Below are 17,965 nucleotides of genomic sequence, written 5' to 3'. Positions count from 1 at the left end.
CGAAACCAGTATCTCCTTTACCAGTTGAGGGATGAGAAGAAGAAAGTGTAGAAAAAATCTCTTCAGCTAACATAATAATAAATGTGCAACTTATACAGCACTGAAACATGCTTATATGGGAGCACTTACTACAAAAACTAGGTTAATACACAGCACAGGAAGAAACAAAAATGGGCAATATTGAGATGAAATATTTTTAAAAAAACTTAAAGACAGATTTACATAAACAACAAAGAGATATCAGCAGAACAGACTAATCAAGAGATCAAAGAGGGAGAGAGAGAACAGATTTGTGATGGACTCTGTTTAAGAGTAGTGCTCATGGAAAAGATGTGTTTTTAAAGCACGTTTAAAACTCAATGGTTGGCAAGTGAAATATAAAATGGAAGAGTGCTCCACTGCTTTGCTGCACCACAGGTGAAAATTAAAAAAAAGTGCTAATCAATTGATAAAAGTTACTGCCACATGCAAACACAGGTAAGACTAACAAGTGAGTGTGGCTTTAACATATTGTTTTTATTTATTTACATTACACAAAGAAATTTATTTCATTTTATCACAAGCAGAAATATGTGTCATGACAGATAGCCGACTTCTGCCAAAGCCAGGTCTGGTACATCACAAGCACTTTACAGTTACATATAATTTTATTTGCAAGGGTCCAACAACTACATCTACTTTCATCCCGATTCAGATTTTGTATGAAAGCAAACAACATACTGTGAAGAAGGATTACATTCAGGTAAATGGCCCATTTAGGAGCTTCGATAACTCGCCTCATGATTCACTTATTTTTACTCAGCCTTTATAAATTGATCCAATCAGTCTAGACTACCTCTTGAACAATGTTCACAACCCTTAAAGTATCATGCATTTAACATCATCACACTTTATCAATAATTACTTTGCGATCTAAAGGCACACTTAATGTTTAATACATGTTCACACATATCACATACATCACAATTACCTCTGAAATGAGTGATAATTTTATGAAATCATTCAAGCTCATAAATCAGCTGCACATGATAAAAATATCTTGGATAAAAAACTTTGTCTTTGGAACACATACGTCACAATTCAGCCAACAGCATTTTCCCCTTTACATATCGACTTGCTGCATGGGTTTCAGATCCGGTGAAATCTGTTAAAATAAAGTACTTGGCATATTATGGTGATACCGACACATGACTGGTACATAATTAAACAGCTAAGGCTAAATTCTATTGGGGTACCCGTTAATCATTTGAATTTGACCCAACGAAAATTGAAGGGGTCCTCCTGGTACGCATAAGCGAAGCCCTGATTATATATCAAAATATTTCAAATTCACTGTGACATTAATGATGTTCAACATGTAATACATAATTTACATTTAAGAAATATTTAACTTCAATATATAAGAAATATTGAACGGAATAAATAAAACATCTACAATAAGGTATGATTAGAGTTTTAAACAAAACTTAAGCAAAAATGTTTAAAATGAGTAAATCTTTCCACATAAAAACATGATGCATTGTCCTTACCTTAAACTCACACCCAGTAGCCTCAACAACATCCTCCAACTCCACACCTTCTGCAACCTCAGTCAAGGTCAGACCTTCTTCCTTGTCAACGTTAAACACAGCCTGTGTGAAGAGGACAAAATCATGAAGAATCTGTCATTTTAATCAACTTCCTCCCCACCACCCCGGCAAAAAAAAACCAACAAAAAACAACACAACAAACAACGATCTACCACATGCAGAACCGACTCATCATTGTGCACTCTGCCTTTAGTCATGTGAAACTGTATGATTAACACATGTAGTATTTAATTCTTGACATAATCATTTCAAACTGATCAAAAAAGAGAAATATATATATATCTATTCTGCAAATGATACTACACTATTTCCAAAAAAATCTGCAATCTTTGTATAAATAGTCAATGGTCCTGTAGGAAAGTTTAAGTGAAAACACAAGTTGAAACTACTTGAGACACACACTTCTGAAATAATGATAAAACACTATGACAGTGTCATGCCTTTTATTATAATACCTAACTTCTAAAACACAACTTGAAGAATTTGCAAGTGTTCTCGTTGTGTTGAAACAAAAGACACAACTTTTTTGAGCTGTAAAGCTAAACTTTACCTTCTCAGTAATGATCATGTTCACGCAATTCTTGCCTGTCAGGGGCAGATCACACTCTGAAAGGATCTTATGCTTGCCTCCCTGCAAAAGGAGATTAAAGATGCTGTGAGAAGTGCACATATTTTGTCCCATCGTCTAAGCTTCATTAATGTAATGATTACAGTTTACTGATAATACACAGCACACAATACAAAAAATATTGTAACAATGTTTCTTGTGATATTCTAAGTATTTTTATGCAATGTCTATCAACGATCTTTTGATCTCTGTTTCTACATTCCAGCCATCAACACTTCTACTGGTACATGTAGTGTGATAAAGGAAAAAAATAATCTATTCGAAAACGTTCTTCTCTAATACATGATATTCAAATCTGAATTCTTTATAAACAGTACAATGGTCTCTTAAGAAGTTGAAAGAAATAATATGATAGCATTTAGCTAAATCTTTGCATCAACACAAAACCTGATTTTAAAAAACCTGAATCAAGGAAAAGTTGCACAAACTCACCTTGGCTGTGTGTTCCATGGTCACAATGACCTTGGTCGAGCAGCTGGAGACAAGATCCATGGCACCGCCCATTCCTTTCACCATTTTTCCCTACAAAGCAATAATCTGTGCTTTAGTATTTACAACTTTGTGATGATCAAACTTAAGTCCTCTCTTCCCCAAGAAACACTAATTACCAACAAAACATTTGCTGAAACCATACCTGTGTTTTTAATATGAGTAATAACAGCATCAAAGAACATTCTGATATTTTTTTCCCACTGGCACACTGCGTGTAGTTCACTACATATATTTTATTATCAAACAATGCACATGCAATTTTTTCTGCATTGTCTGATATGCTACTTGTGTCTTCTGCAAGTAAAGTCAAGCCACCATATATGCAGAAGGTGCATGAATACTCACTGGTATCATCCAGTTGGCCAAATCACCATATTGTGAAACCTGCATTGCACCTAAGAGGGTCAAATTAATATGGCCTCTGCAACATGCAAAACAGTAACAGTGAAGGTTACCATGGAAATGACAACACATATATGTACATGCAAGCCATTAAAAAAACACTAGCCCTGTAAAACAAGTGAATGCACATCAAGCATCAGCAGCTTGTCTATTGTGATCAAGCTATCAGATTGCTCCATACATCATATTTCTGAACAGTCAATAGTGGAAACATCACTATAACAAGAAATCATTAAAAGGCATTTCTCCCAGATTTATTTCTCAAGCTGTGACACAGTGAATGGTCCCGACACACAGGGAGCAGCCAGTTCACAAAGCAGTTAATGGAGAAGCAAGTAAACAAAGAGACCAGCCTTCAAAACAGCCAGTCTAAAGAGCATCAGTCTATGGAGAAGTCAGTTCATGGACCAATCAACCCACAAACTACTCAGCCCATGTGTAAGCATTCTGAGAACTAACTGTTCGTGCAAGCTGCTTTAAGTTGAAAAAAAAAACACACACACAAAAAGAGGCTATTTTTGAGGGCAGAAAAATGCTTAGACTATTTCACATTAAAATAAATTAACATTGAGCAATTTATAAGCTGCAGGTATTCTCAATCAAATGTCAGGTAAATGCAAAAAGGGAGATAAAGCACTATAACATGATTTGTCTTGCAATAAAACATGGTGAACATCGACACGGGGAAAGAAATGTATGTATCAAAGCAGATGATTATTCAAAAACCAAACATTTTAAATGAAGTTAGCTCAGAATGAAGGCACCCACTCACCCTCTGATCATTGCAAAAGACTCATCACTTGAGAAATACGAGCTCCCTGGCATGGCAGTAACAGTTTCCTTTCCAGCGTTTATCAGATCAGGATCAACTTCTTTTGGCGTAGGAAACGGACCCTGAAGTTCCAGGCATATGTGTGAATAACAAATGGGTTATTTTTTTACTTTCAGTTAAATCTAATGCTCAGTACTCATATGCTGCACACCTGTGCCTTAAAGCATTGTCACTTGGAGTAAAATGTTTATGGTATCTGGTTTATAAAGCCTTTGCTCAAGACAATACTTTACAATATTTTATCTAAGTATTTTGGCTCATAAAGACTTTGATGAAAGCAATCACTTGGTGTAAAATGTGTACTGACTCAATCGGTAACACTGTGTAGCACTCTACCAAACAACTGCTTATTTGTCTAAAATGTGTACTTTTTGGATCTAAAAAGAAATAAAACTGGAGAGGGTAGATATAGAGGCTGCACTCCTTCTCTGTCCATACTCGTTAAGAAAAGTAGTGACGCAGTTGTGTCCATTCGAAACGTGATGCTACCAGAGTGCAGCCTCTCTTTATCTACCCCCTCTGATAAAACTACCTTTATTTGAGACAAACATTTTTGCTTACCAGTCCCAGAATTCCATTTTCACTTTGCAAGTGAACTGTGATGCATGGCCTGATGTAATTGCTGGCCAGCATAGGCATGCCAATGCCCAGATTGACTGACAGTCAAGGTCATGTGTATTTCACTTTCAAAAAATGCAAGCACAGATAACAGGAACATGCTTCTACTGTGAAAACAAGATCTGCATGGCGATGAAAACTGTGTGAATGTGCATCTGTGTCCATGAGAGAAAGAGCCTAAAGTCTTACACATTTCTGAAGTGCAAGAAAGACAAGTAAAGGCAGACAGTATTTCTTTGCTGACAGCGAAGGATACCATACATGCCGTTTTTAAACTCCACGGCTGCTCGTTTGATAATCCGCTCTCTTATTTGAGCTCCAGGATCCACAGAATCATCACAAGATTTTTCCTTTGTAACTCGCAACCGCTGGAAAAAAATGTTAATAATCAAGGTTACTCCTCTTTTGACTGCATGCAAAAAAAAAGACCAAAAAATCCTTATTGTATAAAAAGTTAAGGGTAATACTACTTTTTCAGCTCATGCTGTCACATACAATCACTAGCATCTCACAATCACTGAGAAATCATATTTCGCTCAAACATTAAAAACAGGGAAGTGGTGTGTGATACAGGGAAAAATGTCACGATGACTCAACAACTGCCAATTTAACAGTTGCCACATCTAACCCTAACCCATTATTTTATTTCTGTATCTGCTTATGCATAAACACACACACACACTGAAACATAAAACAAAAATGTAATAGCTTGCCTCGATCCTCTTCTCATATTTTGGCCCTCTGATAACACGTTGCACGTAGATATGCGGGACATGAACATCTTCAGGAGGGATCTCACCAACTTCCACAATTTCTTCCACTTCAGCTATTGTGATCGCTGCTGCCTTGCACATTGGTGGATTGAAGTTCCGAGCAGTCTTTCTGTTTTATTCAGATCACTAGCTGTCTAGTTACATTTTATTACAAAGCACTGAGGTAGGATAGACAGGATATGATTTACAATTCTGCAGTACCAGTTAAAGATCACCATCTACTTTTAAAGACTGCCCTCTGAAAACAGCTCAAAATAAGTCCTTGTACCAAAATCAATGTCTTGAGAAGAAATAAATTTTTACATGGGGCAATTCCTGCACAATAAATTTTTAAAACCCTGAACTATCCCACAAAAGTTATAAGGAAAATATTGTTCCTGCCATATATATCACAGAATGTTAACATTATTACTTGTTCAGCTGTACGCCTGACAAAAACTTTAAACATGGCCCGAAAAACTAAGCAAACAGAAAATCTCATTACCTTTTTTCCCAATTATTGCAAGATCATGTACTGACAGTTGTTGCCACATGAACTACCCACAAATACCATGGCATTAGTCAAACCATTAGAATCTGATACCCACCGAAAAGTGAGGTTGCCCACTTTGTCTGCCTTCCATGCCTTGACAAGTGCAAAGTCCCCTGTGATTGCTTCCTCCATGATAAAGTCCATGCCTTCAAATTTTCGGCTCTGCAAAAGCAGCGTAACAGAACACACCTAGAGATAATAAGCGCAAATTCACTGATGCCTAAAAAGTAGCATAATACAAAACATTCAGAGATAATAAGCACTAATCCATTGCTGCTTTCCAAACACTGAGGAACTTCCTAAGTGTTATTGTAAAAGCTGGTCACTGTCAAATTTACAATTTCCAGACACCTCTAATCCATTAATGTAAATTCACTCTTGTAGCTGATGAAGAAAAGTTGTCATTAACTTTGATGGCTAATTATCAACACTGTAAAAATGTACATGTGGGTTGCCACTGCAAAATTGTGGCAATACAAAAGAAAAAAAAAATGTGCAAGGTCAATTACTTTGTCTACTGCACAAATCTGAAAGTCATCTTGCAGCAAATTAAAGACAGAGGTCAAAAGACAACCTGTAAAGTCACTGCACTTACCCTTTCTCTTACTGCTGCATATACCTAAACAAAGGCTTAGTTTTGTTTTAAAGACTCTCGACAAAAATAAAGTGAAATATCTGCCTGTCCTACTTAGAAACTTTGATAGTGCATGCTGATTTAAAACGTTAACTTCTTGTTGAGTATTTCATAAATTTGTCAGCAAAGATTTCTCTTTCATGCTTGGTTACTGACACACACACATAATTCGCGTGTTGCATATTTCGCTCACCTTCTTTTATACAAAGAGCATGTCTAAGCGTGTGCAGTTCCCCTTATCCTTTCTTATACTGCCAAGAGCAGGTCACTTCTCTCTGTAGTTAATCAACCCAATTCAAACCACTAGCAATAAAGTGTTGCTGTTGATAAGACTTCTCATAAGCTACAAGCAATAATATGAGCACATATCACATACATCACTTTAATGTTGCAGACAGGAGACAGCACCAACAGCAGAAAGTAGTCTTAGTATTCCAAACACTATCAAACTTCTGAATGAAATGCAAAAGATTAGACAACACTCCAAGGCAATGAACTTATAAAACATTTTTATTCCTTCAAAATGATGAAAAATATTCAATGGAATGAAACAGTGGCAATGTATATAGCACAGATAACAGTGGCGTAGGATGATGCTATGATTTGTGGGCGACAAACTATGCTGACAATGAAAGACAAAGCAACACTAAAGGGGGCAGGGGGGTAGAGATGGCTCCCTCCCTGGTTCCTACGCCACTGGATAAACAAGCCTTTCTATATTTTCCCTTGCATAAAGGGGCAGTAACAGATATAGAGAAACTTCAATTCAATAACACTTTCAAATTTAAAAAAATAACAGATCTTTTAATAATGTAATGGAATGGAGAATTTAAATGATCGCAAAACACTTAGTGCACCGAGTTCGTGCTTATTATTAGGCAGAGTGGTTGAGGCCAACAAGATGGACGGACCTGTTCCAAATTCAAGCCATTGGCAATCTTTACCATTTTTCATGGTATTTGGTTGCTGTCCAATAATAAAAGGCATGAGCCACACTGCATCGTCATCGCTACCACCATCACCACATTCAGTTAATCTTGGCAATCAGAAAGGCACAGGGAGTCCTATTCACAAAGATGCTAATTAAATTCTTGTTTACGTAATGGAAATCACAGTAAGTTTATGAAGCACAGTCAAAAACATACTCTGGCAATCTGGTCATCAAAACCTTTCACACAAAAATGACAAATATTTGCACAAAACCAGACTAGGTTCACTGAGAACAGTCTTTCTAAATTAGCAACAGTGAAAGTTAAAGTGATCATTATTAAAACAATCATAATGAGAACTCAGTGGGGAAGGGGCACTGTAAGCAAGTGCATCATGTTTCAGACAATGACCTCAGATTAAAACAAATGTAGCCAGCAGCATCTGTTCTTCTTGTCACAGATGATGCAGTGCTGTTGTACAGCAGCATGCTATCATGCTGTTAACTGCTTTCCAAGTAGTAAGTCCTCCCATTCAGCAAAGCCTTTATTGGCATGCTAGCTAAGCACTAGAGTTAAAGAGTTGCATACAATTTAAATGAAATACCAAGATAGCCAAATCTATTTTTCTTGAATTTAACAGTGAACCCAAAAAGTGACAAACAGCTGTAAATAGTTGGCAGGGGATACATTCCACCCAATAAACCTCGGATGAATAATAATATGTGATATGTAATTGCCACTACCTGTGGAAATATAAATCACAGACCAGACAGCTGTTTAGTTTTGTTGTAATTGACAAGCATTGAAGGATTAAGAAAGGTGCTTAGTCATTCTGGCAAAACTTTCTTTGTCCTCTTACTATTTCAAGACTTTCTCAGCAATGTAAAGTAAAATGTTTCAAAATGCTTTCAACAGGTATCAATTTTTTTTTACTGTTGGCATCCTCTAAGATTTTTAACCCTTGAATACCTTATTACATCACTTTCACAAAAAATTTCTAATGTTTTAGGAGAGCTAACAGTCACAACAGTATTGGTTCAAAATTTCATGTTTGACAGGAAAGACTTTTGAAATGATCTAACCACATTTCAGGAGGAAGTATAACCGAAGTAGGAAACCTAAGAATCTCAGCCTATGAAGTTGCTGAAAGGAGGACTTCCTCAACAACTGGTGTTGATCTACAAATGTTCAGGCCTGTCAGTCAGAACGATTTTTATAATTCTATGTATTTATGCCTTCACATCACAGGAAAAGAATTCATTATAATTACAAACACTATAACATTGCAACTCTCTATCAAAAATAAAATGCCATGCATAAAATATTAACAGGATTTATAGGAAGTTGAACAATTTCTTGGCTGTGCTTGGCTTTTTAATACCCTTCTGCTAGAACTCTAAATAACATGGAACCACCACGACTAGACACGTTTTGTAAAGCTTGTATAGTGTTTCGCCAATTAAGCAAGCTCATAACATTTTACAGCAATCTTCTATCTAGTGTTCAGAACTTTCCCTAAGCATGTAAAATTCCAGAACATACATAATACCCAATCATGAAAATTTTAAGTTTTACACAAAAAAAGTACAATTTAATACAAACTTACAGGTGAAAGGTAAAGCAAGACAGCAATTACCAATAACATGTGACCAACAGGTAAAAATGGCTTTGATGCATGTTGACATAAGCACTAAGAAAATCTCTAAAGATACACTGACAATATTCCATGTGTACTTAATAATTATATTTTATTAGACTTTAAAAATACTACTTGTTCAGTCATTAACATTACTGTGTACAATTGCTTCCTTCAGCTTGTGCTAACACAATTTTGTTTTTTGAAACTGACAAAATTATAAGCTACATCAGTGTCTCATGTCTGCACTAGACAAGTGTTAAAAATGACCACTGCACTGCTGTGACCATCACTAATGTGACCAATGAAAACACTTCTAACAGTGCATCTTGACTACAGAATGGCCAATTCCTTGTGCCATAGAATATAATAAAGAGGCTGCAATGGCACATTAGATTAGAAAGCCTGTAACATGTTAGTATAAGTTGTCAGCACAAGTGGTTAATGTGTTGCATGATACATCCCAATTTTTGCAGCTGTGCTGCTGATTTGAAAAAAAACTTGGTTCCTCATAGTCAACCGAAACCAACTGAAGAACAAAGACCAGTTACAGTAAGATCCGAGTGTCTGCTACTAGAAACAGCTGGATCTGAAGTTTATTTAACTATTTTCTACAATTAGTGAAAACTAGGAAATGTAATATTATACAACACTCAAATGGTTTAAAGTAACATGGCAACTTGTTTGTTACATGACTACTAGTGTATTTAAAGATGTGTTAGGTATTATTAAGAAGTTTTAAATAAATTATAGGATTTGAAAGTGCTTTTAAAATATTTTATGTGACCAAAAGGTAAAATATATGATTGATGATGAAGATGTATCGACTTTATGATGAACTCAGGAACATAACTTGTTCGTCAGAGATTGTATTTAACAAAATAATAAAAAAAACAGCACAGAAGTACTCAGCAACAGGCATGCAAAAGTTCACTTTTTCATTTGTAAATAGACTTTTTTTCACAACTTTCTTTCCAGTTTCCACAAAGTGATGATAGCTGAAAATCCAGTGGAATGATATTACTTTCAAATAGAATCACAGTAGTGTATAATTCAACCAAAACATCAACAATAAGTGGAATATTACTCAATGCCATAGAAAATTTGTGCTGGTCACACACCCACTTCATGCAATGTCTCAGAAATATGCCATGTAAATTAGTTTACTTGTTATTTTGTACCACCACAACAACAATTATCACCACCACAATTGCCACAACAACTGCAAGAATGCCAAAAATGCAACACTTCTTTCTACGAGCCTTTCTTTGGCTTTCTTTAGCTTTGTCAAGCTGCTTGACACCCTCCTGAACAGTAACTTCCACATCAACTATGTTCCGTTCTATGTTATCCAGAGTCTCACCTTGCTGTGATACCAACAAGTTGAGGTCCTTGAAAAGCGTGTTCACCTCAGTAACACTCTTTTCAAGCGCCAAAATGTCTTTGTGTCGCTCCTCCAGTTCACGAAGCGTCTGTTCTGCGTCCTGAACTTCTGAGATGAAGTTCTGTGTGAAAACAGAGTACGAATCCTGCCCTAGAATTTCATTCATCCGCTCCTCCGTTATCTCACTTTCACCTTTCGCTTGAAGTTGTCTTTTTAAACGATTCTTCATTCTGTCAGCGTAGTCAGATTGACACTTGAAGAATTCATTTGTAGCTATAGCAAGCTGTGTGGTCAAACCATTCAACTGCTGTTTGACCACTCGTTTGTATCCTTCATCGTTGCTGTGCGCCTTCGTGTACTTGTCGGCATCTTCTTCTAATTTTCGAATATCCTGGCGAATTTTCACACCGTAGTTTGTGGTATCTTGCACCAGACTCTCATATCGAACAAGCACCGATTTTTCGCAGAATGGCGAGCTCGTAAGGTCCTGCTGAATCTTTTTCACTTCAGTAACTTTTGCTCGAAAGTCATTTAAGTCGGCATCGACGATGCTCGACTTGCCCAGGAAAGCGTTGAGTCCCCCATTCTCGTCCTTTTTCCCCGGCATTTTCTCTTTCTTGTCGGTCTTCAGCAGCTCGCGTCGCGACTGCAACTCCTCTAGTCTGTCGCGAACAGGCATGGCTGTCGGTTTTTCAATCGATAATCCAAAGGTGATGCGTGATTCTATTTACTGCAATGACGTGGTCAGGCTAAACTTCAATAATAAATGCGACTGCACACACACGCACGCTTTTTACGAGACGCCATCTTCCTGGAGCAAAATGGCGAACACGGAAAACCACAGGTCAGCGCAATGTACTATTCCACGAAATTTGATGGCATCAAAATATGATCAACAGGGAGGATGATATCGATTTTCCAGTTTACTATGACTCATTATGCCACAACAATATGACGATAAACAACATCCAATATGCTGCCTTCCCTAAGTTTACAATGTAGCAGGTCCATATTCTAAATTTAGAATGACCCGTGACCCGCGATGACTCATACTTGTTGCGACAACAGGTGTGTCGACGCGGTGAATAACTAGCTTTCGCTTGTAAATAAAGCAAGAAACATCCCAGTCCACGCGATTTGTGTTGGTCATTCAACAAGAATCTAAATTTGTTCATGCTTCCGAGTCAATCTACCAACTAAACGGAAGAAATCTAGTTTCTACAGTGAAGTTAAATAAACTGTGACTAAAGTTAAAACCCAAAAGTGGACTAAATTTAAATCGTTACTCAACCCATCTCTATTTCCCCGAATTATTCACAAGGCTTTTTCAGTTGTCCTTCCAGGTAAAGTACTCGATTCAGCAACAACTGAAAGAGCCGGCAACCTAAACTTTCCTCATGTTGATGCATATCTTATCATCATACATGTGATACTGCAGGCCCAAGTAGTGGATGGTGGAACCAAGTGGTTCTATGTATAAAGTGAATAAAAGAGGCCCAAGAATAGAACCCTGAGGGCCCATGTACTTCAAAAGTGCCGGCAAAGAAGTGGTGCCTACAACTACCACAGACTGAGTATGATCAGTCAGGTAGAACTGGAACCATTTCAAAACAGTGCCTGATAAATCAAAAGTAACATGAAGGCATTGGAGAAGGGCATCATGGTCAAGTGTATCAAACACAGCGGACACATCCAGCACTTACAGTAAGGAGATGTGATCCATATCACAAGCTAATAGTAAGTCATTCACCACTCGCATCAAGGCCATCTCAGTCAGACAGTTCTCACAACAGGCTGACAGAAACGGTTCAAGATCATGAATGGAGAAATGGTTTAACTTCCCATAAACTAAAGTTATGTACATAGGTATAGTGGATCAGGTTATATATAGATAAATCAGAGTAAAAGTCAAGGACAAAAAGTATGTAAGTCTTCAAGTAATACTTCAATAACATAAAAACACTCCTCAGACACTACCATAACAAGACACTAAATATTATCTGTTACATGCATTAGGCACAGAGAATGGTGTCAACCAAACTTGAAAATCACCTCAAAAGTTCAGTGATCTAACAGTCGCAAGACAGCATATCAAGCTAACAGAACACAGACACATGCTGCCTTACCTCTCTTGCTTTGCTGCCAATTTCAACATTGCCATCAGCACTGTACTTCACTGGTGCTCCCCCTTCGTGTATGAGGGTTCCATAGCCTGTAGGTGTGAAGAAAGCCGGAATTCCAGCCCCACCTGCTCTGATACGTTCAGCTAAGGTTCCCTGCAGCAGGCATTCATTCTCTAAAGGTTTATGCAAGTGCAAACATTTGTTTGAAATCAATGGCTAGAACTCACTAAAAGATACTAGTTTTCAAAATCTAAATTTCCTCCATTCTCAACATACAAGTCTATAAACATCACCATAAGCACAGAAAGAGATCGAAACTGTGATGTCACAAGTGTAGAGGGATAAGCCTAGATGAATTCTGATTCTTCCACCGTCACTGAAATATTCATGCATCAATTATTCTAATAAAATACAATGTAAATTCTTAATGTCAAATATCTAAATATACACAAGGGAATTTTGATTCTACTTAACTACATATCTCTGCCACCACTCACACACCCAATGTACATATAGATATACATATTTGTATACAAATACATAAATATAAATATTTTATATATACAATGTACATACAGACAAATATATATACATATGCACATATATAAATATACAAAAGTTGGTTTCTCTAATTCAGGGGTGGGCAGAGTTTCTTTTTGCAGGCTGGTCTTAAAATTCCAAGCTATGAGGCAGGCCAGTAAAATAACAAAAACAAACCCATGCCAGGTGACTACACAACAAACCTAGTGATTATGGAATTGAGAACAAATGAGCGCATAATGGCGTTTGCTTACCCAATTTATTGTGTAAAGTGAAGATCTTTGAATTCACTTGCAATAAAACTTTAAAACTAGCCTTTATTTTGAAGGAAGCCGATCCTGATACTCTCTAATGACTATATCAGACATGTCAGATGTGTTATTTGTTATCTTTGTACTTTGTCTGTGTTATAATGTTACGGACTGCTGATTTTTATCGTACTTCATAAATTAAATTTCAATCAAATTAACCTATGTTAAATAAAAATATGACAACAAGTGCACTTCACATTTTGGAGGTCCAAAGACATCCACATGCCCACGGGCTGTAGTTTGCCCACCTCTGCTTTAAATGATAATCTAAAGAAATCTAGCTAATTAAGAAAGGATCTTATAATTTTTTAATTGTTGTAACTATGTAACTTTTTGGAATTAGGAAAGTGTATAAAGGTGGTAAAAAAAAAATCTTTACATTCATCAGCAAATTTTTCACAGATAAACACATAATGAAATTCTTATTATGTGTTGACCATCACAAAGTCAGTTATTTTTAGGGATCTCATTCTGTCTATATTTGCTTGCTGGAAAGTGGTTATTGTGTCCAAATTTAGTTTACTGAAGGGAGATAATCTAAAGGAGGTTGTATTTTCAGGTAGAGGGCTGATGAAAAGGTCCTACTACACAGACAGATGCAGACATAACTGGGAGCCACATTGAAAGTGAAGGTCTAGGGTACCAAAAAGAACTTAGAAATAACAGCCCTCTTCATCACCAAAGAAAAGGTCAAAGTCTGACAAGCTTTGTCCCCAGAATGTCAAAGAATCTGGTTTTCCTAGCCATTTCTGGATATACTGGTCCAGTTTATTTTCATCTTAAACCAACCACCTGATACAATCTTGCTATTTCATTTTTCCACAATCTCTAGTCGCAATGAAAACAACTTATGTAGCTAGACTTAACTTCTCCTTAACATGAAGATCTTTATAGCTTTATATGGTTTTTGTTTTCAATTATTATTAATAATATAATATTACTGATATTATTATATTCTATTATTACCTCAATATATACCTATCATATTTGTTCAATAAGTTGCCCACCATTCAATGAATACATTAGCAACCTTGAACCTTGAACATGAGTGAACCTTGACTTCATTCATCACAAAAATACACCTACCACTAAGCCTGTCATTTCACTTAAATGACTTTATAACAGAGATTAGTAATTGATAATTCAGTCAATATTTTCTTCTCTGTGTCTTCAACACATAAATTCTTTGCATCACAATGAGCACCACTGCTTCTGTAATGTAATGTGTGATGCAATGATGACAGCTGTTTCTTACCTGAGGTGTAAGCTCAACTTCAAGCTCGCCTGACAGGTACTGACGCTCAAACTCTGCATTCTCACCTACATAAGAGGAAATCATGCGTTTGATCTGCAAAAGAACAGTCAACATTTTATTATTTATTTAATTATGCAACAGTTTAAAAGATTTGAGTAAAATTAGTATTTCCATTATGCTAGTGAAAATGATGCTGATGTAAAAAAACCAAAACAGTTTTCACCCACAGCATGTAAAGAAAAGTAAACAGAAAGCTGAGATGTCACTAGGGGTAAAATTCATTGATAAACTGGTGATGTATATAATCAGTGATCTCCCCACTATCCTCTTTCGCCTGATTCTCCTCCCTCCCTTCTTTCCCAGCTCACACAATGAGCGGTCCGGTGGCGCAACGGTTAGCGCTGTTAGCGCCTGTCACCAATACAGTGAAGGTTGGCTGCCCTGAGTTCATTTCTCGTCTCGGGCACGTTGTTCTTTCTCTGCACGTGGCATCTGTTTACAGGGCTGGCTGCTTGCCGTGATATAGCCTTAGCTGCTGACACGGCGTAAAACACCAATTCCCCCCCCCCCCTTCCCAGCTCACACAGAGATTGTAATATTTAACGATAAAGGTCATACTTTGTAATTATAAAACTGGACTATGACATAAACATATCTGTCTTTCAAGAACATTCATACTGACATAAAAGACCATGCTGAGCACAGTTTCAGTGAGAAGATGGAGACATTTTTCAGAAATGAGGTGTAGGTTTTAGAATGTGTGGAAGAGGCAAAATAGTGTGAAACTTAATAATCTTTGCATAACTGAAAACACAAATAGCTACATATAAAATTACTACCCTTGAATTTTTTTAACAGAAAAATTAGAATAGATTTTTATGGCAACCCAATATAAACTGAAGCAGTATTAGATATCAAAGACATCAAGCACATGCTCAACAAAGCATACAAACTACTCCACCGGTCACCAAAAGCCTCAGATGAAATGAGATTGTAGTGTTTGCCCTAAAGCTTTTGCTATCCAGTGACGATAGCAGTTTTCCCAAGAATATGCTAAGCCTGTTATCTTTTAAGATGACAGTTGCCATGAAACATGATCAAATATTGATAATTATAGCATAATAAATATAATTAACTTATCATCTTGCAAAATCTGCAGATGTTACCTGTCGCTGTTTGAGAAGCATACCCAGGCCAAAATCATCCACACCAGCATTGTTGCTGACTACAGTCAGGTCTTTCACTTTGGTTTCTAGAAGAGCGCCAATAAGATTTTCAGGTATGCCACAGAGACCAAATCCTGAAAGAAACCATACAACATATGGATAGCATGACAATGACATGATCCAGTTCCTCAGTACAACTTCTTTGTGTGAGACACACTGAAGTTTTGAGACTGTGACAAAATGTATAATTGGACAACTGAATAATGTCATTAAAGTTTTGCATTGCTGATGCTGTGGGCCTGTTTGTGCTTGAGTCCCTTTGCTGAGTCTGTTTCACAACAAAGCAGCTATGCAGATGAACTGGGTGAGAAGTGCAGTCTATGACCAACATTGTATTATTTATTTTACCAAAGGTCATTTCACAAAGGTATGGAAATGAACCCAAAAGAGTTGTCTCCTCTTTTTAAGTGGCCTTGATCTTCTAGTATTTCAAGTATGTAATGTTGAAAGTGTTCACGTTCATTTCAGACAGACTTTTCTCTTACCTCCCACTAGAAGCTTTGCACCATTTGGTATATCCTTGATGGCTTCCTGTGCTGTTTTGCAGAACTTTACATCGCAACTGGCTGTTGTTGAAAACTTACATCTTGACCCCTGTAAAAATTGACAGACTAGACCTAAGCTCAAAAGCATCATCTCATAAGCTATTACGCAATGTAAATAATAGAAAACATATAAAATGACTGATAAGAGAAAATCCATATTCAGATGTTTAATTTCTTTGTAGTCTAATAAAAAAAATTACTTTTAACCTTTATAAGAAAAAATATACAAATAGCAACTTCTTTACTTGGTTGATTTCATATATAAAAAGTGTTCTGGGATATAGAAAAGTGTCTACTCAAATAAAAAAAAAATTTTTTGTACTTCAAATGCTTTGCTTTGTCATAACTCAAGGGCACCAAAGGTGTACTTAGTCTAGTTTCCTTTTTTTCTCCTTAACAACTTTAGTGTAGTAGTAAAGTCTTATCACAAGACAAAACTACTGGGTGGCCATGGTGCAAAAAATATTCTGGTGATTGTTACATGCTAATTGCACTTTGTACCCACGATAATATCTATGCTACATTACACTGGCATAATGACCTAATTTGTGGACTGACAAAACAAATATCAAAATGCCTTTATGTAGAACGATGATCCATCACGGACTAAGTCACACGATTAAAATCAGACGAGATATAAGACGTCGTGCAAATAATAAAATTAAAAACCAATAAAAAATTCGTTCGGTTAAAGTTCAAGGTCTATAGACACACCTTCATGCACTGATACTCGAGAAGGAAGGAAAGTAGGGGATGTAAGAAATCTTTAAAGCACTTGTAATTAATACTATATAAACAATATGGTAAAATCAAAAATAAAATTTTGCTTTAGCTGAAATTATTTCGGATCTCTCTATATCTGCTCTGACTAAAGAAAAAGTTCTGTTAACCTCATTATAGGACCCCAAAACCCATAAATGTGTCACAAAGAAATATTAGATTTTTTCCTGCTGTAAATGACATCTGAAATATTTAAAGCGTACCTTGACAAAAACTTTATGTGACTTTGCTGCTTTTGAAAAAAAAAATCCGCAAAAAAAGCCCAAATCGCTGTACTTGATGTTTACGAAGTGCGTTGAATCCACCATGTAACGTGCAAATATCAATAAGTTTAGATACTATAACGCATAAACACATGAAATATAAAAGTCAATATTTGATACTTCTGCTCATACCTTAATGAGAGGCAAGCATGTTACGGAAGGTGTACCTAAAACCTTGTAGACTTGCAGAGTACCTGCTCGTGCTAGGAATGACGCCATAGCTGCTGGTGGTACACAAGAGAGACAACTCTATTGGGCAATGACAAGGTCATTAGGGCACAAAAGGCGTTTGTTACTTCCCTTACCTTACATTGATAAATCTCATGCCTTTTAGATATCGCATTTCAGCAGCAAAATAAAATGACAGTGGAGGACATCCAAATACCAGTTAAAACTAAATTATTTTATCCACGTATGTGTCTACGACCAAGCTATAATGAAAATTGAAACGAAATTTCGCGGGAATCGACGAA

At 36.6% G+C, this 17,965-nt stretch overlaps 2 protein-coding genes across 2 annotated transcripts; both read right to left on the bottom strand.

Annotated features, from left to right (window-relative positions):
- Positions 1 to 495: 495 nt before the first annotated feature.
- LOC112574077 (succinyl-CoA:3-ketoacid coenzyme A transferase 1, mitochondrial-like) lies at positions 496 to 17,755 on the bottom strand. The gene is made up of 15 exons (XM_025254916.1): positions 17,625 to 17,755; positions 16,390 to 16,498; positions 15,845 to 15,978; positions 14,679 to 14,771; positions 12,576 to 12,725; positions 5,922 to 6,028; positions 5,275 to 5,443; positions 4,818 to 4,929; positions 4,505 to 4,599; positions 3,884 to 4,005; positions 3,055 to 3,130; positions 2,650 to 2,739; positions 2,140 to 2,220; positions 1,530 to 1,631; positions 496 to 1,144 (listed from the first exon to the last, which is right to left on the bottom strand). Exons 1-15 carry the CDS (start codon positions 17,709 to 17,711, stop codon positions 1,103 to 1,105), a joined length of 1,569 nt encoding a protein of 522 aa, XP_025110701.1. The 5' UTR covers positions 17,712 to 17,755; the 3' UTR covers positions 496 to 1,102.
- Positions 6,992 to 11,944, bottom strand: LOC112574095 (syntaxin-like). The gene has a single exon (XM_025254959.1). It carries the CDS (start codon positions 11,126 to 11,128, stop codon positions 10,229 to 10,231), a length of 900 nt encoding a protein of 299 aa, XP_025110744.1. The 5' UTR covers positions 11,129 to 11,944; the 3' UTR covers positions 6,992 to 10,228.
- Positions 17,756 to 17,965: the final 210 nt, after the last annotated feature.

Source organism: Pomacea canaliculata, linkage group LG10 (assembly GCF_003073045.1).
Source record: "Pomacea canaliculata isolate SZHN2017 linkage group LG10, ASM307304v1, whole genome shotgun sequence".
In the NCBI taxonomy this organism is placed as follows: domain Eukaryota; kingdom Metazoa; phylum Mollusca; class Gastropoda; order Architaenioglossa; family Ampullariidae; genus Pomacea; species Pomacea canaliculata.
Note: the sequence above shows the minus strand (reverse complement) of the source record. Positions and strands in the feature narration are given on the sequence as shown.

Excerpts from the sequence above, each read along its gene's own strand:
- LOC112574095 (XM_025254959.1), bottom strand. The coding sequence starts at position 11,128 with ATGCCTGTTCGCGACAGACTAGAGGAGTTGCAGTCGCGACGCGAGCTG.
- LOC112574077 (XM_025254916.1), bottom strand. The coding sequence starts at position 17,711 with ATGGCGTCATTCCTAGCACGAGCAGGTACTCTGCAAGTCTACAAGGTT. Across the intron at positions 4,600-4,817 it reads GTTTAAAAACGGCATGTATG|TCAATCTGGGCATTGGCATG; the intron begins GTATCCTTCGCT and ends CTTGACTGTCAG. Across the intron at positions 1,632-2,139 it reads ACATGATCATTACTGAGAAG|GCTGTGTTTAACGTTGACAA; the intron begins GTAAAGTTTAGC and ends CTCTTCACACAG.